The 24,555-nt window shown below is 51.6% G+C and overlaps 1 protein-coding gene across 1 annotated transcript in view; it reads right to left on the bottom strand.

Annotated features, from left to right (window-relative positions):
• LPCAT1 (lysophosphatidylcholine acyltransferase 1) overlaps positions 1–24,555 on the bottom strand; it is a 75,545-nt gene that overhangs the window by 11,101 nt on the left and 39,889 nt on the right. Inside the window, exons 4-12 of the mRNA XM_006872376.1 lie at positions 21,340–21,452; positions 19,218–19,278; positions 15,432–15,490; positions 12,933–12,967; positions 12,301–12,355; positions 9,736–9,818; positions 4,509–4,634; positions 2,821–2,974; positions 1,036–1,134 (exon numbers count right to left, since the gene is read on the bottom strand). Of these exons, the coding sequence (XP_006872438.1) occupies positions 1,036–1,134; positions 2,821–2,974; positions 4,509–4,634; positions 9,736–9,818; positions 12,301–12,355; positions 12,933–12,967; positions 15,432–15,490; positions 19,218–19,278; positions 21,340–21,452 (785 nt within the window). The remainder of the gene's footprint in view (positions 1–1,035; positions 1,135–2,820; positions 2,975–4,508; positions 4,635–9,735; positions 9,819–12,300; positions 12,356–12,932; positions 12,968–15,431; positions 15,491–19,217; positions 19,279–21,339; positions 21,453–24,555) is intronic.

Below are 24,555 nucleotides of genomic sequence, written 5' to 3'. Positions count from 1 at the left end.
CCATCTGCCTGAGACTCAAAATGACCCATTGACTCTTTGAGTATTTTTTTTATTTTTATCATTCACCGAATCCATAGCCCCCTCCAAGTTCTCACAAATTGTCGAGGCTGGTCCCCGGCAGACAGGGACCTGGCCACTCCCAGAACCCCTGCACCCTTCCTGTCAGTGGAGAAGACCTTGACCTTGGGCTGATCCCAGCTCCTTAGCTTTCTAAGCGCTACTTCCCTCAGTGGCTAAAGGCAAGAGCCGAGCTGGTGAGAAGCACTGAGTGGGGCCCCGCGTCAGTCTCTACCCTTGATGTGAGTGTGCACTGCTCACCCTAGTTTGAAATGTCCTGGGCCTTTCAAACCCAGGGTTCACACAGCATATGTGACAGATAACAAACGTACCATACAGAACTGATCGGTTCTGATGGGGAACCTCTCTCAACCTGTGGAATTTCTGGAGGTGGGAGAGAGTCTGTTATTGATAGGGGCCCATGGACACCCCACCCCCTACACCAGTTGGCACTAAGGAGTAAGGAGGTAGATAGGTGGCGGCTCACTGTGCAATTACAAGGCTGGGGCTTGGGGCCTGGTGACATCAGGGTGCCCTCTTGGAAGCTGAGTCCTGTCATGCAGCCCATGGTTCCACGAGCCATTCCTACATGATGGTACCCCAAGAAAAACGGGGAGCGCGCTCCCCTGGCTGGCTAGGAGGGTGAGGCATCCGTCCCAGCCCCACACCTGTCTCCCATGGGCTGCTTCTGACTGGTGTGTTTTTGCTGTGAGAAAACCAGATGTTGTACAGGGGCTTTCCTGGGCTCAGTGAGCCACAGTTCTAGCGAACTCTTGAAGTCGAGGGGTTGTGGGACCCCTGAATGTGTAGCCAATTGGTTAGAAGAGAAAGTGGGGCCCCAGGACCCCAGGTGCCATTAGAAGTGAAGTCAGTCTTGTGGGGACCATGCCTTTCAACTGAGGGTTTGCCTCCCTCTGGGTTAAGACAGACAGACAGACTGCTCACACAGATGGGACCTAACAGTGAAGTCAGACTTGCCTTAAACGCCAGCTGTATGGTGTCCAGAGTCCTGGATGGTCTACAGACCACGGACAGGGCGATCACGTATTCCCGCAGGTCTATCTTGCCGCTGCCGTTCTGTGGAGAGAAGACAGCCTGAGGGGGCAGTCTAGCTGCCACCCAGTGTGTAAAGACTGGGCATTAGTTAGACAGCTGGGTAAAGTCTGACTTCATCATCTTGAAGACTAAATGAAAATAGCCCTCAAAGAACAGTTTCATAACCAGCCAGTTCTCAATTACACCCACATACATTTTAAGGGCTGTTGCATTAATTTCCAAAGTTAGAACCACCTGGGAGTCTCTGGGTGGTACAAAATATTATTCACTTTACTGCTAGCTGAAGGTTGGCAGTTCAAACCCACCCAGAAGACCCTATGGAGCAGTTCTACTCTGACCCACCGGGGGGCGCCATGCATCACAACCGACTCCGTGGCAACCATGACCACCAGGGACAAGGTCAGCCAAACACCAAGCTCGGCGTCACAGCCGACCCTATTCACGACGACCCCATGGTTATGAATCGGCCTGCAAATCTCACAGTCAGCAGTTCGAAACTACCAGCTGTCCTGTGGGAGAAAGATGAGGCTTTCTGCTCCATAAAGATTCACAGCCTCGGAAACCCTGTACAGGGTCGCTATGAGTTAGAACCAACTCCATGGCACACAACAACAAACAACCTTCCACTTCTTTTGGAGTCCTGGTGTGGTGCTGTGGGATCAGCACTGGACCGCAAGGTCGGTTTGAACTGCGAGGTCAGCCGCTCCTGGGAAACCCTATACTGGATGGCTTTGAGTCAGAAATGACTTGACGGCACTTCTTCGAGGGTGGAGAAGCAGTATGAGAAGACCGCCCCCACGTCCCCAGGATGACAGCTGCAGGGGGGTCAGAGCAGTAGGTCCAGGTGGGGAGGAGGAGCAGGGAGGAGGAGCGAGGCCACCAGGAAAAATCCATGGATCATCTGGCCCTTTGGTGGCCTTGGGAATCAGCATCAACGTTGAGCATTCAACAGGGCTGATGGGCTGGGCAGGACACCGGGTTAGGTACGCAGCAAACAAATGGTGCAGTTATGAACTCCTGGAGTCCTGGTGTGGTGCTGAAGGATAGGCACCGGCGAGATGGGTGGTTCAAAGCCATCAGCCACTCCTCCTAAACCCTATCCAGGGTGCTGTAAGAAATGATTCCCCATGGCACTTGTTGTTGTTGTTTAGTGCTGTCGAGTCGATTCCGACTCATAGCGACTCTGTATAGGGTTTCCAAGGAGCAGCTGGTGAGCTTGAACCGCCGACCTTGCAGTTCAAACAGCCTTGCAGTCTGACACATTAGCCCACAGTGCCACATCATGGCACTTACCAACCGGAAAATAAAAACGCTGTGCATGTTAGAACCACCAGAGGGCGCTGCAGGGCGTAGCACACATCCACCAACTTCTCATTTCATTCTTCATTCACTTTTCAAAACTAAAATCTCGTCCATGAAGTGGGGTGGTTGTTCTCTACCCCACAGAAAGCCGGCAAGAACCCCCTAAAGGGGCAAGTGGTGTGGTGTTTAGAAAACCCAGTAGGACTGGGAGACCCTGGAGAGACCATGTTGGGCAGGATCTGCTATTTGAGAGCAATGAGCTTTTTAGTATACTGAATCAAACAAACAAAACCACAGACAGGTCTATCAGGAAAGGCTGTTTTAGGCTAAAAAAGACGGAAAAGGATGGGAGAGGAAATGATGTGTTAGGTTGTTACTGTTAGACAGACCAGCAAGGGTCCCCACCTCGTCAAACAGGGAGAACATGGCTTCCAGCGTGTCGGATGAGGGGACCTCCAAGTACGCCGAGAACTCTGACAAGTTGGTCTTCTCACTGCTCTTCAGTTTGGCACTTTCTGCATATTTACCCAGATTTTTTTCAAGTTTTTCTGGCTTCAGCCTAAACAAAAAGAGGGAACGAGCTCTTTTTTATTTTATCCCAAGCAAAATGCCCAAATGCTAAAAAACAGGCGTCAGTCCTGGTGTGGCACTTTGATATAAAGCTTCTGACCACAAGGTCGGTTTGAACAAGGTCAGCGGTTCAAACTCACCAGCTGCTCCTTGCAAACCTATATAGGGGTCACTATGAGTTATAACCGACTCAACGGCACTTAGTAACAACAACAAAAAACAAGACATTGAATGTCATCGGTTTTTATAATAGAATGAAATCTTGAAATTATTTGTATAACAAGCAAAAAGTTCATTTAAAAAAACAAAAACCCTTCTAACCATGTGCCAGTGCCTGTTGTACTTTTCCTAAACGTCCATACAGGGGTTTGTACCTCTCTGCAATCTGGGGAGCCCAGAGCACCTACCCACCACTGTGGACATGGGCATGGAGCGTCCCTTGTCCGGCTGCATGGCCAACACCTGGGGGTCCACCAGGGCTGCAGAGGGCTGGGAGGGGCTACGTCCAAAAAGATGTCTCTGCTACTAGCCCAGCCCTGTGTCTATACAGACTGGCCTTTAGAGGCAACCGCTGGGCCTACATGTGGTTCTGCAGAGGACATGGTGACCGGCACTGGCTGTTAGCCTTGGGGACAGCCTGGCCCAGAGTCAATGCTCTATGCATAGGGATTTTCGTCTGTTCAGCCAAGTGGAGGTCACCAGGGATCTTCACCCAAGTCCAGCTCGCCAGGATCACAGCCAGGAGATCGGGATTGGTGGATAGGGTGTCTTGTTGTCGGGTGAATTCTAACTCTGGCGACCCCATGAGTGCTAGAGAACTGTGCTCCTTGGGGACCACAGCTGGGAGATCGGGATTGGTGGACAGGGTGTCTGGTTGTCTGGTGGATTCTAACTGTGGTGACCCCGTGAGTGTCAGAGAACTGTGCTCCTCAGGAACCACAGCTGGGAGATCGGGTTTGGTGGACAGGGTGTCTGGTTGTCGGGTTGATTCTAACTCTGGCAACCCCATGAGTGTCAGAGAACTGTGCTCCTTAGGGACCACAGCCAGGAGATCGGGATTGGTGGACAGGGTGTCTGGTTGTTGGGTGGTTTCTAACTCTGGCGACCCCATGAGTGTCAGAGGAGAACTATACTCTTCATGGATCACAGCCGGGAGACTCTTCATGGATCACAGCCGGGAGATCAGGATTTGTGGACAGGGTGTCTGGTTGTCGGGTGGATTCTAACTCTGGCGACCCTGTGAGTGTCAGAGGAGAACTGTGCTCCTCAGGGTTTCCAGGGTCTGACTTTCTGGAAGTTGAATGCCAACCTTTCTTCTGGGGTACCTGTGTGGTCTCGAAGCTCCAACCTTTTGGCTTGTAACCAAGTGCACTAACCATTTGCACCCCCAGGGACACCCTGGTCTGAGAATCTGCATTTCTTTCATGGTCCCCCGAACTTCTATCTGGAGGGTCTCCAGTTGAAAGAGCCTCAAGTCTGGAGCCGCAGGGCCATTTCCCATTAACAATTCATGGCTAGCTCACCCAAGGCCTCGCAGAAGCCTGGCAAATTCCAGAAGGCAAGTATCCGAGGGGAGACGGAGCTGTCCTTCTGCCAGGGCCAGCTGGCAGTCCTCAAAGGTGTAATCTGTGACAGGGACGCCCAGGGCCCTGTGGGAGAGATGAGGAACAGTCTGATCATGAAGCAGCTCTGCAGAGTCGCTCGCTCCCTGCCACCCTCTTCAGGGGCACTCAATGTCACAAAACAGGGAGAGCTCAGGCTGCACGTCGGAGGACACACAGGGGTGTTAGCAGGGGAGTCCTCCCAGCGCAGCACAGACACCGGGTGGGGACAGGAAATGACATCCTGCCTGCCATTGGGACAATCGGCACAGGGGTGGGCAGCATTAAAGACAACAGTGTCTGGTCACCGTGGGGGCTCTGGTCACCATGGGCTCTGAGACCCCAGCCATCCACACGGGTGCTGTGTGCCCATGAGGCAGGTGCTTCCTCCCCGGGGGTGGGGTGGGGGGGGCCTACGGAGCAGCTTGGTCTCTGCAGCAAAGAGCACAATGCTAAGGCTCTTGGGTTTTCACTCTTCAGTCGATACACAGCATTGCTGCAAGGGAAATGTTACACAAAGGAGACATGAGGGCAGATGGGGGCTTCTAGGGGTGGATCTGTGCCCCTAATCCCAGTGTTGGAATCTTAACTCCTCCTTCCACCTGTTGAGGAGGGAAACTGCGTCCCGCCAAACCCCATGTTGGAATCCTAATCAGCCCTCCACCTATGATGTAATCCTGCTTGGAGACAGGGGCCTTCCTTTGTGACATTAACGAGCCCTCCCCAGTGCAGGATGGATCCTGAGCCTTATCCCTTCTGAGACAGAAAAACCAGATCGGACACAGAAAGTCAGCAAAACAGGGGAAGAAAGAAACCATGTGGAGATGGCCAAGGAACCGAGGAAGGCCCAGGTACAGGCGCTGAGACCAGGACCCCTTCCAGAGCTTCGCAGTGTCTTCCCCTGCAGCTGGAGTGGCGGCTGGGGCTGAGTCCCCACATGGCACTGCTGTTCAGCAGCCCTCCGAGAGACTCAGAGGGCAGCCACGGCGGGAGGGCGGGCCACAGGAAGAACTGACCTCCTGACAGGCGGGTGGCCCGGGATGAGCATTAGCTCTGCACTAAGAGCCCCCCAGGGTGTGCCCCCCGTAGGTGACCCAGGGACCCCAAGTACTCAGCTCCCAGGAGGCAGCAGAACAAACTGTCCAGCAGCTCAGAGCCCTTTGTAAACCACCCAAAGCACAAAGGTATCTGAAGACACACTTGACTTGAAGGACATCCTTTCTAACTCAAGCTTTCACGGGCTCATGGTCCCTAGTGTGACTTCTACTCCCGGTGTAACACAGAAGGTGACTTCCAGTCAATTCCAACAGAAGAACATGCATTTCCTGTTGACACATACCTGGGGCAGCATGGAGGGAGAACCTGTGGCCCACAGAGTCTTCTCCTGCTCTCCCACCCCACCAGGGTCAGACTGCCACGCGCCACCCCTCACCGTCAGCTCTCCCACCCCACTGGGGTCAGACTGGCACGCGCCACCCCTCACTGTTAGCTCTCCCACCCCACCAGGGCTAGAATGGCACATGCCACCCCTCACTGTCAGCTCTCCCACCCCACCGGGGTCAGATTGGCATGTGCCACCCCTCACTGTCAGCTCTCCCGCAGGTCTCCCTCACCCACGCAGAGCTAGGAAAAGCTCTTCCTCTCTCGGGTGTGGGCTCCAGAGGTCGGGGGCCTTCTGGCCTGCTGGTCGGGCTGAGAGGAGAGAATCATAGGGAGCTGGGGCTCTGTGTTCACCACCCTCACACACTCGACATTCGTTTGGGAGCCCTGCCGAACTCATCCTCATTCTCTGGCAGGGCACCCCGGGCTCCCTTACCACCTGCTTCATGCCCTCAGTGGGACAGCGCGAGGGGTGTGTGTCGGTGCAAATCATGACAAGTTATGGACAAGATTGCACAGAATGGGGATCCCAGAACACTTAATTGTGCTTATGAGGAACCAAGAGGCAGTTGTTCGAACAGAACAAGGGGACAGGGAATCGGGTGAGCACCAGGTGGGCACCAGGGTTGTACCCTTTCACCACACTTATTCAATCTGTGTGCTGAACAAATAATCTGAGAAACTGGCCTAGAACCTGGCAGCAGGACTAGCTTGCTGAAAGCCAAGAGGACTTAAAATACTTACTGATGAAGATCAAAGACCACAGTCTTCAGTATGGATTGCACCTCAGTGTAAAGAAAACATAAATTCTCACTGCTGGACCAATAAGCAACATCCATATCAATGAAGAAAAGATAAATTGTCAAAAGACTTCATTTTGTTTGGATTTATGGCCAACGCCTATGGAAGCATCAGTCAAGGAATTAAACAAAGTAATGCACGAGACACATTTTCTACAAAAGACCTCTTTAAGATGCTAAAAAGCAAAGACATCAGTGTGAGGACTAAGGTGAGCCTGACCCAGGCCAGGGTATTTTCAACCACCTCATATGCATACGAAAGCAGCGTAGTGGTTACGAATCGGGCTGCGAACCTTAAGGTCAGCGGTTCAAAACTACCAGCTGCTCCGCGGGAGAAAGATGAGGCTTTCTGCTCCCGTAAAGATTTACACCCTCGGAAACCCTGTACAGGGTCGCTATGGGTCGGAACCGACTCGACGGCACTTAACAACAACAACAACATATGCATACGAAAGCTGGACAGTGAATGAGAAAAGTAAAGAAAACTTGATGCCTTTGTTGAGGAACACTGAACAACACATGGACTTCCAGAAGAATAAACAAATCTGTCTTGGAAGAAGTAGAGACGTAAGAAAGAATGATGGCACTTCTCACATTCTTCGGACACACTGTCAGGAGGGATGAGTCCCTGGAGAAGGACATCATGCTCGGTTAAGTAGAAGGTCAAGGAAAAAGGAGGTAGATAGGCACAGCTGCCGGCGCAGCAGCAATGGGCTCAAACGTAACAGCAATTCTGAGGGTAGTGTAGGACCAGGCAGTGCTTCATTGGGTTGTGCATGCGTCATCCTACAAATCAGAACTGGCTTGATGGCACTTAACAACAAGAACACGGAGCTCAGAGGGCACAACAGTTAAAGCACTCAACTGCTAACCCAAAGGCTAACCCTGCCCAGTGCTGCAGAGCTGAAAGGTCTGACAGGCTGCTTTCATAAATGATCTTAGCCAAGACCCCTCAGGGCCACTCATTTGGAGCCACTGGGAATAGAAATGGACTCAGTGGCACCTACCAAGGACAGCAACTCCACATAGTTAATGTATCTGAGAGTGAACTGACGTAATTTCACTCAGGCTGCGATTCTGGGGGCTGCCGTGGGCTGCTCCGACTGCCCACAAGCTGACCATTGAGTGCTCCCCATGTGAGTTCATGGGCGATTCTGAGAAGAAAGGCAGCTCCAGAGAGTGCGGGTGCTCCCAGGAGGGAGGGAACGGGCTTAAGTGGTCTGCCCCTAAAGTTTAACCTTCCGAGGAGCATGTGGACAGTCAGCGGACAGAGCTGCAGTTCACCTGTGCCAAGGTGAGATGGTTTTATGCTACGAGGAGAAGGCAAAACGCACTGCTACCAGGCTTCTAGGTAACAAAACATGCTTAAACATGCCTGTGATGGCTGTAGACAGGTTTTCTCAGCCATACTTGTCTCTTACTCTCATTAGGGGGCCCTCAAGAAGACCTGGTGTGGTGCTGTGGTCTAATGCTTCAGACAGCAAAGTCGTCTGAACTGCAAGGTCGGTGGTTTAAGCTCACTAGCTGCTCCTTGGAAACCCTATAAAGGGTTGCTGTGGGTCGGAATCAACTCGACAACACTTAACACCAAGACAGTCCAGTTAAGGAATTTGGGGGGATCTACTGGGTAAGTTATATTCATGGCAAAGAGGTCAGCTCAGAATGTTTGGGTGAGTGCTTTTTGGGGGGCGCTTTCTGTAAGACACAGGGCTTATTATTGAAGAGGTTTTAAGAAAATTAAAAACTACATTGGTGAGAAACAGGCCAGGCAAGTGGAGCCCAGGAATTTGTTCCCATTAGGACAATGTACCTGCCCATTCTTCAAGGGTAGCGAGGGTGGTCCTACCAGAATTCTATGGGGAAACCTTACCTCACTCACCCTATACCCCTGATCTTCAGACTTCTTTTTATGCCCTCAATTCAAAAGAACACACTTTGAGTTCCTCAAGGATGCCCAAACTGCTGTTTTGATGTGTAAATTGAAGCCTGCAGAAAGGGAAGGGTCAGAGAGATGGAAACACTACCTTCAGATGTCTAAGCACGTGCCTAAAGGAAGGGTAGGTGGAGAAACAACAGCTTCACCTTCTGAAACCTTTGTAGCAATACTTGGTGATGTACCCTTGTACTAAAATGGGGGCATGTCAAGCACTGAGAGAAAAATGACTTGTCTCAGAAGGCCAGAGTCACAGGACGGCACCCCTGCCATCCACACTGCGGCCCTCAGCAGGCTGGACCACCCGGGTCCATCTCCCCTCTGTCCTTGGGATCGAGACACTCACTGTTCCCTGTCAATGCTGCTACCACCGTCCACAGCACGTGGTGGGAGGAACTCAGGCAGCCCTTCCTGCCCATGGACAGGAGAAGAGGTGAGAAGAGGAGAAGGAGAGGAGAATGGGCACCGAGGGATCTAAGGAGTTCAGAGAGGCGCCGAGAGAAGCTGTAAGCAGATGCTACCACCGCCGGCAACAACTGGGCAATCAATGTCTGCACAAAGGACGCACAGTGTCTATGTTCCTAATTGCACGCATGCGCGTGGCTACCTGAAATGTTCACATTTCACATGAGGGCAAACCATATCGTCTTACAAGAGCCACGCACCGAGCCGCACAATCAACACAGCTGGCGCTGGAGGTAGAGTGAGGGAAAGCCAGAGCCAGCAGGCTTCCTAGGTCATTCTCACTGCCAGCTCCGACAGGGAATGTTTGAAATGTGTCAAACTAAATGACATCTTCTTCTGAAAGACAGGAAATGCCAGGCAACATCCGGACACGTAAAGTGCACAGTCACGGCTGCGCTGGGCAGCATGCGATACTGCGCATGCCCCCACTTACGCAGGGCCCCACCTTCCCAGCTCTCCCGGAGGGGGAGAGGGTCAGCACTGGGGAGGGATGTGACATGATAGGAGCCCCCTTGCTGCTCAAAGCCATGTGGGGGTGTGGCGACAGAGGAGGGGGAGTGAGCGGACTTACTTTGCCATGATGCGCCTCACGTTGCTGGCATAGAGCGCTGGGTTTCTCTGCTCCTCCTCGGAGGGATGGTACACTGGTAGGAACTATACACACAGAGCCACGTTAGTGCTAGGGAGCAGAGCACCCCCTGACCAAACCCCACATGGGCACGGTGCACCTGGAACCAGTCTTGTTGGCGGGAGCACATTCGGGGAGAACGTTTCAAACACCCGGAGCTCCCACTCCTGTGTCTGAAGCCTGTGGGGCTGCCCATGCCCTGCCTCTCCTCTCACACTCCGCTGGTCTTCAATGCAGAAGCTGACGGGCATGAAGTTGTTCCTAAAGCTCCCAGTGTGTGTGAGGGACTGTGCAGAACAAAGGTCATGGGTTCGCTGCTTGCCAGCCATTGCATTTCATAATGAAAATCAACGGTCACGTGAACAAGTGTCTTCACATAGGGAGTCACGATGCACACGGTGAAAAGCAAGAGACCAATGGGGCAAGTCCCTCTCTTTTACATGGCTATTCGGGGCCATAAGAACTTCAGGTCTGAGGACCCAGTCGCTTTCATGCAGTTCCGATCATTCCTACTGTATCTTTCATACTTTAGACTCATTGTCAGGAGGGACAGTCATTGGAGAGGGATCTCATGTTTGGTTAAGTGGAGGGTTGGAGAAGGGGGGGATGGATTGGCACCATGGCAGCGGCTGTGATCGGGTGGGGTTTTGTTCTATTGTGCAGAGTCACTGTGAGTTGGCACCCACTCGATGGCACCTAACAACAACAACAATCATTCACTTTCCACTACACTATAAAAACGTCTGCAAATGCCTCTCGTTTCTCACACGAACAGATGTGGGAACCAGGAAGAGGAGTAAAAATGTTCACATTTCCCATGTGCGCAAACCATAGCGTTTCAGCTCTTAAAGTTAGAAAAAGGTCTGAAATGTAGCTGTTCAAAACAAAGCAAAAGGAAACCCTGGAGAGGCTCTGAGCTGTCAAGTGCCTTGTGCTCTGGTAAGCAGACTGACCCCAAGGCTCTGTGTGAGCGGACAGCAGGGCAGATGCTCCTTCTGAACAGAGCATGCCCTAAGCAACAGACTCGGGCTGGGGCCCTTACTGTTCAGTCCTTTCTAATAACTGTTGGTGTGAAGTGCCGTCAAGTCAGTTCTGACCCATAGCGACCAGGGTTTCTGAGGCTATAAATCTTTACGGGAGCCGAAAGCCTCATCTTTCTCCCGTGGAACAGCTGGTAGTTTCAAACTGATGACTTTGTGGTTCACAGCCTGATTCGTAACCACTACGCTACCAGAGCTCCTTATCTAATGATAAGGCCCTATATTTTACAGGGGAGTCCTGGTGTGGTGTTGTAGGATAATGCACTGATCAGCAAGGTCACTTTGAATTGGTTCAAACCCACCAGTTGCTCCTCGGAAGCCCTAACCAGGGTTGCTGTGAGTCGGAACCAACTTAACATTCTTCTAGAGTACTGGTGTGGTGCTGTAGGATAAGCACTGGACTTCTAACTGCAAGGTCAGTGGTTCAAACCCACCAGCTACTCTTTGGAAACCCTCAATCACTATGAATTGCAACTGACTCCATAGCACTTAACAACAACGTATTTTATAGTGCTGTGTGGCTCTGTAGGATAAGTACTGGACTTCTAAGGACAAGGCTGATGGTTTGAGCCCAGCAGCTGCTTCGTGGGAGAAAAATGAGGCCTTCTACTCCCAGGAAGATTTATAGCCTTGGAAACCCTAGATAGGGTCTCAATGAGTTGGAATCAACTCAGTAGAACTTAACAACAACAACATATTTGACTAATGCGAGCGACCTCCCATAATGGGAAAACCAGGATCATTTGTAAATTTAGTTACTTGGCTGTAGTTTTTGGAAGATAGCAAATGGTTTCCTTACATACTTAAGTTGCACATGGTTACCTTTAATTTTCAGGTGTAGGAGTAGCGTATTAATTCTCCTTTTAAGAAAAGAAACCTGATTCCTCATACCCTCATATAAAATTCACAGGTGGCATCAATGAGCTTGTATCTGAGCCAGGAAGACAAGAGTTGTGACTCCAGAGACAGTCAGTCACAGGCTGCCCACTGGGAAGGGTGGCAGCAGCCAACATAGGAAAAGCACTGTGACATCAGCAGGATGCATGTACAGGGCATACAAATGAAACCACACAATGATTCACTGCCTAAGTGCCAGTTTCCTCAGCACCTAAGCTACAGAAACTGTAATAGAAACAGTGACAAGCTTAGCTTCCTTGCTAAATTCCAGTTTGAATGGTTCGAGTTCATGCTGGGGGCATGGGAAGATGTTCCAAGGAATGGAAAGATGTTCTAGATGCAAGGATTCTAAATGACATGGGGTATTGTATGGACAGGTAACAGTGCACAGGATGCGACAGGGACACATGCCCCGGGACAGAGCGTAAATTCTAGGCAGCACAACATGGCACATTGTATCCAGAAGGAATGGGGGGGGGGGCACTTCATTAGGACAGCAGGGAACACCTCAATGCCCATTCAACACTTAACCTTGTATCAAGACAGCATGCAACATTGTATCTGCACAAACCTCAATTTCCACCTGATTGTGAAACTGACAAAGTGTGAGCCACAGGATTTCCAACCTAGAAGGACACAGGAGAGAGATTTAGGATATGCGTTAGTTACCAAGTAAGAGTCTTCATACTTTTCCATTAAAGAACTTCCAATTCCGGGGGAGACTTTCTGGATTGGTTTTCCCTCTAGAGGACACTCCTGGGTAGTTGATTCTCCATGGGAGAAGGATGAACCTTCCTGATCTAAATCCCAGAGTTGACACACACTGATGGACTGGGTGGACAGCTCTCACTTGACATGCCCTGTGCCCTAGTTCAGGAAGCCTTGTCTGCCCTGAACCTGGACCCTACAGGTGACCAGCAGCTCCCTTGTGTGAGCCCAGTCACGGCCCCCTCCCCTAAGCCTTGCTCCTGGAGTTCCTGGCCTCAGACACTGACACCGCCCACCTCATGTTAGTACATGTTGGAAATGGGGCGTCCTCCAGAATTCCTGGTTGAGCCTCACAGTGAATCCCCCCGATGGACAGTCCTGATGCAGAGCTGTACATTTAGTCCACAGCAGGTGGAGCTCTGTCAGGGTCAAACACAGGGTCACTTGGTTAAAGTGTCTACACGGGTGCCCTGAGGCTCTGGTGTAACGACTTACGCTCCAGGTCCCTGCCATGTCCATGTGATGGTGTCCTGGAGGGGACAAAGGGCAGAGTTAGTCGTGACTTGTGACTGGAGTTGGAACCCACGCTCTGTCCCGGGGCCTGTATCCCTGTCGCATCCTGTGTACTTGGGGCCCCGCTGAGACCCGCACTCATTCCCTGGCTCCTGAGTTTGCTTTGGAGGCAAGGTTTCCACGTCCCCTATTCCTTAGGCTGAGTACACCCTTCTGCAGACACACCAGCATCTTTCTCCTGCAAGCCACACCCCACTCTCGCTCCGCCTCCCCTATGCCTGCTCTGTCTAACTGGGCAGCCCTCCTGGTCCATCTGCTCTCAAACTTGCTTGTGCTGCCTCTGCAAACAGGCTGGTCAGCATCAACCCAACTCATGCATTCCCCACCAGCCGGCGTGGCCTGGTCTCTGCGGGCACCTTAACCTCCCCAGCCGGTGGCACCTCCCCACCCATGCATGCCCTGGGGCACTTCTGACACATCCACCTTGGCCTGACACAAACACTCAGTCTCAGAGATCACATGAGCGGCCTGCTGGGAAGCTGGGTAACAAATGCCCGGATTCCAACCAGACCACCTGTCCGTGGCGTCCTTGCTCCCAGTCTCCTCACAACTGACCCTCGTCTGCTCCCCACCCCACACTCCTCAGACCTAACCCTTGTCTGCTCCCCACCCCACACTCACGACAAGTGGGTCTTGTCCCGGTGCTCTGACACAGCCCGGGTCTGTCATCCCAGGGCCGACTGCTGCCCTCCCTCCCTGCTGACCAGAGCCCCCCAGGTATGCTGCCCACTTTTCCCAGCACAGCCAAACAGTCAGACACCCCAGCCCACTGGTGTGTTCCAGCAACCCCGGACCCTACAATGCCAGACCCTGGATGTGCTTTCTAGAATAACCCTACCAGAGAGAAACAACACTAGTAACCCCACCTCGTCAGTTCTCTCCTCAGAGGCTAGTCACCAGACACACTACAGCGAGAGCAGTGTGGGGTCAGTCTCTAAGGGGATTGATTGAGTTTCATGAGTGGACAGTTTTTAAGCTGTCAGCACCCAAAGCTTGTTGAGGTGAGAGGACGGCAGTCCCAAAGGGAGCTGCAGTTGGCTCTGAGTGGGTGCCCATGGGGACTCTGCTCACATCGGCTCTAGGGGCTGGGGAGGGAAAAGCTGATGTCCCTGCCAGGATTGGAGGCTCTGCACTGTACTTGGGGAAGGTCCCACAATTCCCTGGCAGGCACAGAAACCCTACTCAGCACCTGGGTGAAGCCTTGTAATTCCCTGCCAGGTACACAGGCTGTGTATTGCACCTGAGGAAGGTCCTACAATTCACTACGCAGTACCTGGCCTTGGGAAGTACGAGGCTCACAATTTGCTACCAGGCACAGAGTCCTGGTGTGGTGCTGTGGGTTAATGCGCTGGACTGCAGAGCCAGTTTGAACTGCAAGTTTGGTGGTTCAAGCTCACCAGCTGCTCCTCGGAAACCCTGTACAGGATCGTTATGGGTTGGAATCGACTCAGCGGCACTTAACAAGAAAAACAGCACAAAGTCCTCAGGACTCCTAGGGTGGCGTTGTAGGATCAGCACTGGACTGCGAACCACAAGGTCGGCAGTTCAAACCCACCAGCTGCTTCTCAGAAACCCTACACAGGATTAGGAGTTAGAGTTGAATCAATGGCATTTAACAACAACAACGCCTGTACATAGCACCTGGAGCAGGTCCTCATGGGAGAACGAGACACAGAGCCCCTGGCTGTCACCGCTGAGGGAGGGGTCTCACCCATTCCTTCATCTTCCTCTTAGAGCGAACAAACGCACCACCAAAAACCCCTGCCACAATTGGAGGTACGAGAATCGGCAAATGAACACTGCCTTTCCAGTGGCCATCGAGCTGGTCCGACTGTTATCCTCAGGTGTCGACAAAGAACCGTGCTCTGCGGGCGTTTCTGTGGCCGAGGACTCAGAGGAGGTCTCCAGGACTTTCTCCTGAGGTACTTCTGGACAGAAGCAAATCTCCAGCCTTTTAGGGAGGAGCTGCCGGGAGGCTTAACTGCTTAGCTCCACCCAGAACTCACACTTGCGTGAATTAGGGCTTCAAGTATGCGGTGGAGGCTTGGTATGTGTTCTCAGGGGAGCCCTACCAGCCAGAGGAGGAGATGGATACGGATCTCCATCAATGATGAAGTCTCATTTATTCCCCACCGCTGCCTCCAGGCTTCCAGAAACTAGACACCTCCACCTTACAGCTGCCCGAGTGCAGCGTGGGATGGCGGGCAGTATAAGAGGACGCCGGGAAAGGTTCTAGAATTCTGGGGTGTAACATCACAGATCTGTAGGCATGGCCCATCCTGACTCTGGGCTGAGTACAAGGAATTTGGTCCTGCATTCTGGGAGCTTCTATAACCCGTCCACAACAAGGAGACAGATGCATTCAAACATCTCGCCATACAGTCTCGCCAGGATGAGGATCCACAGGAAGGTAAAACTCACCAGCTTGTTTGGGTACCGTAAGACCACGGGCTGGACAGGAACTCCAGGGATGAATGCACCTGAAAAGAAAGGCACAGCAGGTTTTACTTCCGTGGGAGCAAGTAGCCCCGGCCTGGACTTCCAATCCATCCCCCTCATCCACGCCGTCAGCAAAGCCGTTCTAACAGGAAGGTCTCCCCGGCATCCTCCCAACTACAATCATGGAGACAAAACTGGAGGATTGTGACGTGGCACACCGACAGCGTTCCATGCATTCTGGACTGAAGCAGTCATCCACTGTGGCTCACAATGACCCCAGGTGCATCACGGTAGAACCGCACTTCACAGGGTTTTCAATGGCTGGCTTTTTAGCAGATTGCCAGGACTTTCTTCTGCAGCACCTCACACCTCCAGTCTTTTAGTCAGAGTTGACAGCCCCACTCAGGGACTCCATACTCCGTAAACAAATGTGCAAACTGAACAGCACCTGTCACAAGGGATCTCCCTCCCTGCCTGCACCACCGGGATCCTAGCCATCCAAGCTGTGATCTGCACATCAGACTCGGGGTCTGCTCCCGGACCACACACACACATATACACACAACCTGTGATCCACACATCAGACTCGGGGGGGGGTCTGCTCTCGGACCACATACACACACACACACACACACACACAACCTGTGATCTGCACATCAGACTTGGGGTCTGTACCCAGACCACACATACATATACACACACAAACAACCTGTGATCCGCACATCACACTTGGGGTCTGTACCTGGACCACACACACACACACAAACAACCTGTGATCCGCACATCAGACTCGGGGTCTGCTCCCAGCCAGCACACACACACACGAGTGTATGCATACAAACCTCACCACATGTCCCCAGCAGGCTCCTCAGCCTGTCATGAGACAGATCCCCACACCGAGCAACTACGGGTCCTGGGGGCATGTGAGATGTGGACACACGGAGCTGGCGGCATCAAAAGCACCTTCTACTCCCCTCTGACCACCAGATACCACCTACCGGCTAGACTCCCTAGCATTTGCCTGCTATCTAGCTGGTTCACTATTGTGTGTGGGGGTGAGCAACAAGCTTCCACAAACTGTTTGCACTGGATTGCCTGTTGTTGTCAGTTCCAATTCACAGCGTGACCCTGCGTTGGGTTTCCAAGTAGCATCTGGTGGTCTGACCTGCTGACCTTGTGGTTCACCGTCCAATGCTGATCTGACAGCGCCACACCAGGAGCCCACGGGGGTGCCTCTAAAGACTGTTAGTACCGGGAGTCATGGGCACCGGAGCACCACCAGATACTGACCATGGGCATCACGAGGTGCGAGCATCCAGGCTGCGGGTGACTGTGTGGGGTCTGGCCAGTCCCAGGGGACAGAGGGGCCCTCTCCATTGATCAGCCCCAGAAATCCTGGGTTGTCTTTTGGCATGAGGTTTCTGCACAGCTCTGAAGAATGAAGCCCAGGTTTGCTGATGGGCTTCTTGTTATCTGGCCAGCTTTCCTTCCATGGCATCAGGGTGTTGCACCTCTTGGGGTGACGGCTGGAGGTCTACACAGACTTCTTTTGCAATCTGTTTATACTGCAGGGCTCACTCTCCATGCTTGCTGATGGAAGCCTCAGCTGGAAAGATGCTTGCTGGGTCCCCACAGTATTCCAAAGTCCCTCCTTAGCCTTAAAATCCCGGGAGGGGCCTCTCCAATAAGTGACTATAATTACAAAGCTGGGAAGACAACACCCAGTCAGGAAGGTTTGTATGTAAAGAACGCCCAATTCTCTTCCCTGGTTCTAAGGTGGCACGTGAGGGGAAACCACCCTGTTATGTTGACCGCTAGAAAAGGGGCTAGCTCATCACTACGGTTATCCTTGGCCAACGACGTGTCTTTGTGGCATTGAATTGTTGCCCCTCTCTGCCGTTTTTTCACTTTAGGAAATGTGTGGTGTATGTGTAGGGGGTGGGGGAGTCCTCACAGTTCATCACATGCCATAAAGTTCTGTGGGGACTGTGCAGTACCAGCGTTTGCGGAAGCTTCAGTAGATTCAGCGCATTTTCTCTGCAGGTACCAAATCGCTTTCTGCTGTCTTGTTCTTCCACCACCAGGGGGCGCAGTGAGCCCGCACAGAGACCTCACTTGGTGTTTGCTTTGTGGGGTCTCGCTGGGATGGGACTCTAGTAATTGTTTGTTGTCTAGCTGCAGGGTACATCAGTGTTTGCCTGTAAAAATACCTTTGGTGGAGAGTAGTATTGATGGTTTGAGACCATTAACAATACAGGATTGATTTCTTGTACGTTGTTGCTGTTACGGGCCGTCAAGTCGATTCCGGACCCATAGTGACCCTGTGTAGGGTTTCCGAGGAGCAACTGGTGAGTTTGAACTGCCGACCTTGCAGTTCAAACAGCTTTTCAGTCTGGTGCATTAACCCACAGCGCCACACCAGGTCTCCGGCTTCTCAGAGATGGAATATTATTATTTCTTAATCAATAAAATAGGATCTCTGGTAGCGTAGTGGTTACGAATCGGGCTGCGAACCTTAAGGTCAGCGGTTCGAAACTACCAGCCGCTCCGCGGGAGAAAGATGAGGCTTTCTACTCCCGTAAAGATTTACACCCTCGGAAACCCTGTACAGGGTCGCTATGGGTCGGATCCTACTCGATGGCACTTAACAACAACAACAAAAAACAATCAATAAAATACCAAGTTCTCCCCTACAAATACCCATAACTCTTTCTCCTAACATTTGGGCAATCCTCAAAAACCAAAAACCAACTGCCAAAGCATCAACTGTGACTCACAGCGAGCCTGCTGAGGGTCCGAGGCTGTCAATCTTCATGGGAGCAGAATGCCTCTTCATTTTCCTGAAGAGCTGCTGTTGGGTTTGAACTGCCAACCTTGAGGTTACCAGTCCAGTGCTTATCCTACAGCTCCACTGGGGCTCCATTGGCAATACTGTTGTTGTTAACCGTCGTAGAGTTGGTTCCAATTCGTAGCGACCCAGCATAGTGTTTCCAAGGAGTAGATGTTGGGTTTGAACTGCCGGTCTCAGGTTACCAGTTCAGTGCTGACCCTATGGCCCCTCACCAGGGCATCATTTAGAAGGCTGTTGTTGTTGTTAAGTGCCGCCAAGTCGGTTCCCACTCATAGTGACCCTGTACAGGGTTTCTGAAGAATGGCTGTTGGGTTGGAAGCAGCAACCTTGTAGTCCCGTGCTTATCCAACAGTGCTATTCCAGGATTCCTTGGCAATACTTTAAAACCCCGTTTTTTCCCATTCACTTTTTGAAGCTCCCTTACACAAGTGTACATGAGGGTCTTCCACTTCCATTCCTAGTAGCGAGCGTTCATTTTATGTGTCAACCTCCAAGGTGGCCCCCCCCAAGCTTTCCCTTCCATTTTCATCCCCAAGCCCTGGGGCCTCTGGGAGTCCGCCTGGACACAGGTAAGCTGCTAGTCCACACCTCTCAGCACCAGGTGAGGAGCCAAGGGGCACGAGGTGGGAGGTCCCATGGCGAACAAACCCAGACACCACAGCCCCGCTGCTGGGCTCCTCACTCTCTCCACCCCACTGCATCGTGGGTGTTTTTCTACAGCAGTGTTCTCATTTCCATCTCATGAAGTGCCATCCTGGAGCACAGTTATAATTCCTGTGACACCAACTCCAAGAGCTTTTCAGAAGGCTCACATAGGAAAGACAACCCCAGTGTTTATAACCCACATGCACCATGGTTCTCAGTGTTCTGCTAGTCACCCTTTCTCCCCTAGAAAGAGAACTAAGAAAATGACATACCGGGCTTGAAGGTGATCAGGCAGGTTCTGTTGGTGCAAGTACCTTCTGGAAAAATCATTATCTTAGGGAGAAAGAAAGAAAGCAGACAAACATTATAGGATCTGCAATTCCGAGGCCAGGAGTATTTTCTCTGCTTCTGAGATAATTTAGAAACTTTACTCATATTCAGCTGACAACAGTGAGGTGGCACTGAGGGTGGTAAAATGTTCACACGTTCCCTGAAGTCACCCATGTAGGGTGGTGGTTTCTCTCCCCGCCCTGGTCATACGAATGGTACTAGGACCACCCTGGCGTGTGGCATATTGCACGGCCATTAAGAAGGGTCAGCTAGCTCCCTGTGTGTCCGTGGGATTGGAGGACGACCCACAGTACAAGGCGCTTCTGAGAGAGAAAGAGATCAGCACAAGTCCAGCAAGGCACCTCCCGCGGACGCCCGGGTGCATCTGGAAATGTGTCTGAGAAGGTTTGGAGCGGCACACGGAGGGTTATCCTGGGGAGAGAAGAGACTGGGTAACTGGCTGGGGATCCTTCTGTGGTAGTTTAATTTTTCACACAGGCACACACAAACACACAATTCTATAACTGATGTAATTCATGTAAAATTAAAACCTAAAACCCCAACTTGCTATAGGTATACTTTTACGAGCTGCTGCCTCTTTGCGGCTAGAGTCAGGTCCTCTTCGGCCAGTCTGCCCCACATCACACATGCCAGCCACATTCAGTCTGGGAATTTTAGACTAAGTATCGTACCTTCCTGGGAAAGAATCATCACAGAGATGAGACTGTGTTGACCCCAGGGGGCCAGGGGCTGTAGCTTCTCCAAAATTACCTTCAGTTAAGATGGTCATGATGCATTTCAGAACGCATCTTTCCTTCTAACCCCTCATTTATTTTAGTATTCCCGACACTAAAACCAAAGTATCGTCACCAGATGCTATTGAGTTTATTTCAACTCATGTCAACCCACATGTGTCAGAGGAGAACTGTGCTCCGCATGTTCCAATGGCTGAGTCTTAGAAGGAGGTCCCAGGACTCTCTTCTGAGGCGTGTGGTAGGTAGTTAAGGTTTTCTGTTACCTCAGCTGGACCAGGATTTGCAGCAGTTAGCAGTTAAGCACTGATATGATGTAGTAACTTCCGGTGATCTGCCGTGATCTGCCGTGCTCTGACACCATCACCCTACGTCTTGTAAATCCTCACTTCTATGATGGGATGGCTCTGTAGGATCAGCACTCAACTGTCAACCACAAGGTGGGCAGTGCAAACTCACCAGCTGCTCCTCAGAAACCTTATCCAGGGTCGCTAGGAGTTGGAACCCACGCAACGGCCCTTAACAACAACAACAATGGTGGTAACGAGAGCAGATGCAATCTACAGGATGCTGTTTTATCTGGAATTGGTCTTTTCTGAGATATACAAGAGATTAAACAGGAAGGCAGAGCTCAGAGGCACCTGCTACCACCATGGAAGAAGAGTCAAGAAGTCCCCGCATTGTGAAGCTCCCAGATCCGGATCTCTGAGGAACTCGGAGAGGAGACAGGGCTCTTTCTCAGAGCGGACAGAGAGAGCCTTCCTATAGAAAAATCTGGACTTCAAGCCGCCTCCTGACACGAGGTCGGTGGTTCAAACCCACCAGCTGCTCCTTAGAAACACTAAGTGGTAGCTATGAGTCAGAGGTGACTCGATGGCACTTTGACAATAACCAACAACACATTGTGAGAGACTAAATCTCTGTTTGCTAAGCCCATTCAGTTAGGGATTTCCGTCACAGCAGTGTCAGATAGCTATGACAAAGTACTCTGGGTGGATTTGAACCGCTAACCTTTTGGCTAGTAGCCAAGTGTATGACTATTCACACTACCTATGGACTCCTAAAACCAAAGCAAAGTACCTGTTATTTAACACCTTCCTGGATTCCCACACACTCACACACACCCATTCACACACCCAACTCACTATTACTCACCCATTCACAAACAGCCACATTCACACACACACACAAAAGGAACTGGAGCCCAGTTTCCAGACAAGAAGAACCTTACGTTTCCTCTCAGTTCTCTTCCAACCTCTCAGACCCCATCTCGGGGAAAACACGGGCTCTAAAGACGAGTGGGGCTGCGTACCTGTGGCCACTTCCCACCAGACTGTGCCCGTCTCTTGATCTCCTCCACGGTCTTCCTGCGTGAGTCCTGGTCTGAGCGGGACACGAACACCGGCCGGATGTATTTGATGAGAGCTGAGAACAGACAGGATGGAGCAGTGAGGCCGCAGTGCACTGCTCCCGCAAATTCCAGGGGCAAGGGGCTACCCTAGGACCCCCCAGGCACGGACTCAAGGCTCCTGAGGCTCCCAAGTCCGAGGACCCCACCATCCCTCCTTGTCCCCAGTACTGGTGAGGGTGGTGTTCTCTGGAAACACTGGGGAGGGTGGCCCCTCATGCAGTCTGATGAGGGTCCACAGAGGAGAAACTCAGAGACAGAGATAGGGCCACGTGTCGCCAGGTCTAGAAACCTGGAGCCACCAGAAGCTGGGAGAGGTTCGGGGCACTCCTTGGTTCTGCACTTGTGACCTCCGCTGTTCTCAGTTTCGGGCTTGTGGAACTTTGTTTTAGGCCCACTTCTACTAACTGTGCTTGGTGGGATCATGCTTCCCAGAGACAGCGGTCGTCACTAACGGAAGTTGTCCAGCACCTTGGGTTTACTTCCTAGACCTGAGCCTCACCGCGGTCACCTCACACTATTTCTGACTTCCTCAGATGCCAACAGAGACGACTTACCATAGACCACCTGCCATAGATCACCACAGACTACCTACCACAGACCACCTGCCATAGACCACTTTCCATAGACCACTTACCACAGACCACCTTCCATAGACTACCTGCCACAGACCATCTACCATAGACCACCTTCTAGAGACCACCTACCTAGATCACTTACCATAGACTACCTACCATAGCCTACCTACCTAAGACCACCTACCACAAACCACCTTCCACAGATAGCTACCACAGACCACCTACCATAGACCACCTAACATAGACTATCTTCCATAGACCACTTACCACAGACCACCTACCCACCCACAGCCATCCAGTCCACTCTGGGTCTCAGCAACTACAGAGGGCAGAGCAGAACTGCCCCTTCAGGTCTCCAAGACTAAATCTTTATGGAAGCCGGAAGCCTCGTCTCTCTCCCACAGAAAGACTGGTAGATTCGAACTGCTAACCTTGAGGTTAGCAGCCCACCTCGTAGTCCACTATACTACCAAAATGTACCCAATAAGGTCTGTGATGGACACACACTGAAAGAGACTGAAAGGAAACAGGGTGGAAACATGAGAAGAAGAAAAAAATTCACATGCTCATTCTAATTGGTACTTACAAATCTAAAAACGTAAATAATTTCATAATACGGAGCAAGAAAGGTAACAGTCTTGTCTTCAACCAAAACTGTGAGTCTGGGTGAGAGGGGAGACACATGTAAGAGGGGCAATGTGGCAGACAATGTAGGACAGGGAGGTGGGCCGAGATAAGATGGGGATATCAGGAGACACAGAGAAGAATGTAAGAATTAAAATGAATCAAGGCAAATGCTGGTAACCGATGGTGCATGGAGGGGATTCTAAGTATTGCAGTCAAGCAAAGTGTACAATGTACTGAGTGTAACACTGATGATCTGCTCTGTAAACCTTCACTCAATTCTCAATAAAGGTTTTAAAAACAAAAACAAGCCTGTTGATGTCACAGTGTTGAGCACCAGACCAGGCTTAATGATCAGAAAGAGACTGGGGAACTTTGAGACCACGGCCCTTCAGGCCTAGAACTGAACTCATTCAGCCTCATGGCTCGCTGTCCAGTCGAGCGGTAGACTGTATGCAGGGTGTACAGGGGGAATCACCACTCTAGTGAGGTACACAGACACAGAATGGTCACCCATTCACAATCAAAAGGGCAGCATTTACCTAAGGTCCCAAACTGCTGACCACAGCACCAGTCAACTGTTCCACAGCCCAGTAAGCCAGCTCATGTCATAGATGGACCGGCATCCAGTTGGGAAGGAGCTGGAATTCACACTGGGAGCCACCCACCTTCCATCAACTCACTTTTAACACTCAACTAAAATGTTCCCCAAGTTTACTGCCTGGGGTGTGGGGGACAGCATGGTGAGGACTTGTGGGGTTGGGAGGTTTCCAGGGGCCTGGGCCGCCAGGGCAACACAAGTGATGTCTGCGGAGGGCTCTGCTGAGCAGTGTGAGCTAGCTGGAGGTCACTTGTTTGGGTAGTCACCGGGTGATCAGTTTATGGTACAGCAACTAGTATATCTGATCAGTCACTAAGCTGTTCTCAAAGATCTCTAGAACTTACTATCTAATAAAGGTAACAATAGAAAAAGTTGCTGTCGAGTTGATTCTGACCCAAGACCACCTGTGTGTCGGAGCATTGCTGTGCTCCACAGAGCTGAAGGCTGACTTTGCAAAGGGGATCCCCAGGCCATTCCTCCTGGTGTCCCTGGGTGCACTGGACCCTCCTATGTTTGGGTTAACACCACCCAGAGATTCCTGCTAAAGAGACTGTACATGGCAGACCTTGATTCAGATCACCACAATACTAAGAACACCACAATCAAGCCAGTCATGTGAATGTCTTGGTCTCCCAGGGCATACAAGACTTAGGTTCACCCTACACTGTAGTCTACCGAAGGTGCAATGATATCATGAGAAACGTGAAGACATCGTGAGCATGACTGAAATTGGACACAGAGATAGGACCTGAGCACATGCTGTTGGGAAAATGGTGCCAGAAGAGATGAGGTCAGTCTGTACTTGTTAGGTATAGCTTAAATAAGTAATTTTTGATATTAGGATATGTGAGCACACTTGAGTATGGGGGCGGGGGAAGTAAAAATCACATCTGTGATATCAAGGAGGAAAATGAAGCACAGGAAAGACAGGGGTAAAGGCACACCCCAGGCCTTTTGCATGCCGATGGGACCTGGCTGAGCCTGAGTCCTGTTGCGTGCCAGTGGGACCTGGCTGAGCCTGAGTCCTGCTGTGTGCCGGTGGGACCTGGCTGAGCCTGAGTCCTGCTGTGTGCCGGTGGGACCTGGCTGAGCCTGAGTCCTGTTGCGTGCCAGTGGGACCTGGCTGAGCCTGAGTCCTGCTGAGTGCAGGTGGGACCTGGCTGAGCCTCAGCCCTGCTGCGTGCTGGTGGGGCCTGGCTGAGCCTGAGTCCTGCTGTGTGCAGGTGGGACCTGGCTGAGCCTGAGTCCTGCTGTGTGCCGGTGGGACCTGGCTGAGCCTGAGTCCTGCTGTGTGCCGGTGGGACCTGGCTGAGCCTG

This window comes from Chrysochloris asiatica, unplaced genomic scaffold (assembly GCF_000296735.1).
Source record: "Chrysochloris asiatica unplaced genomic scaffold, ChrAsi1.0 scaffold00195, whole genome shotgun sequence".
In the NCBI taxonomy this organism is placed as follows: Eukaryota; Metazoa; Chordata; class Mammalia; order Afrosoricida; family Chrysochloridae; genus Chrysochloris; species Chrysochloris asiatica.
Note: the sequence above shows the minus strand (reverse complement) of the source record. Positions and strands in the feature narration are given on the sequence as shown.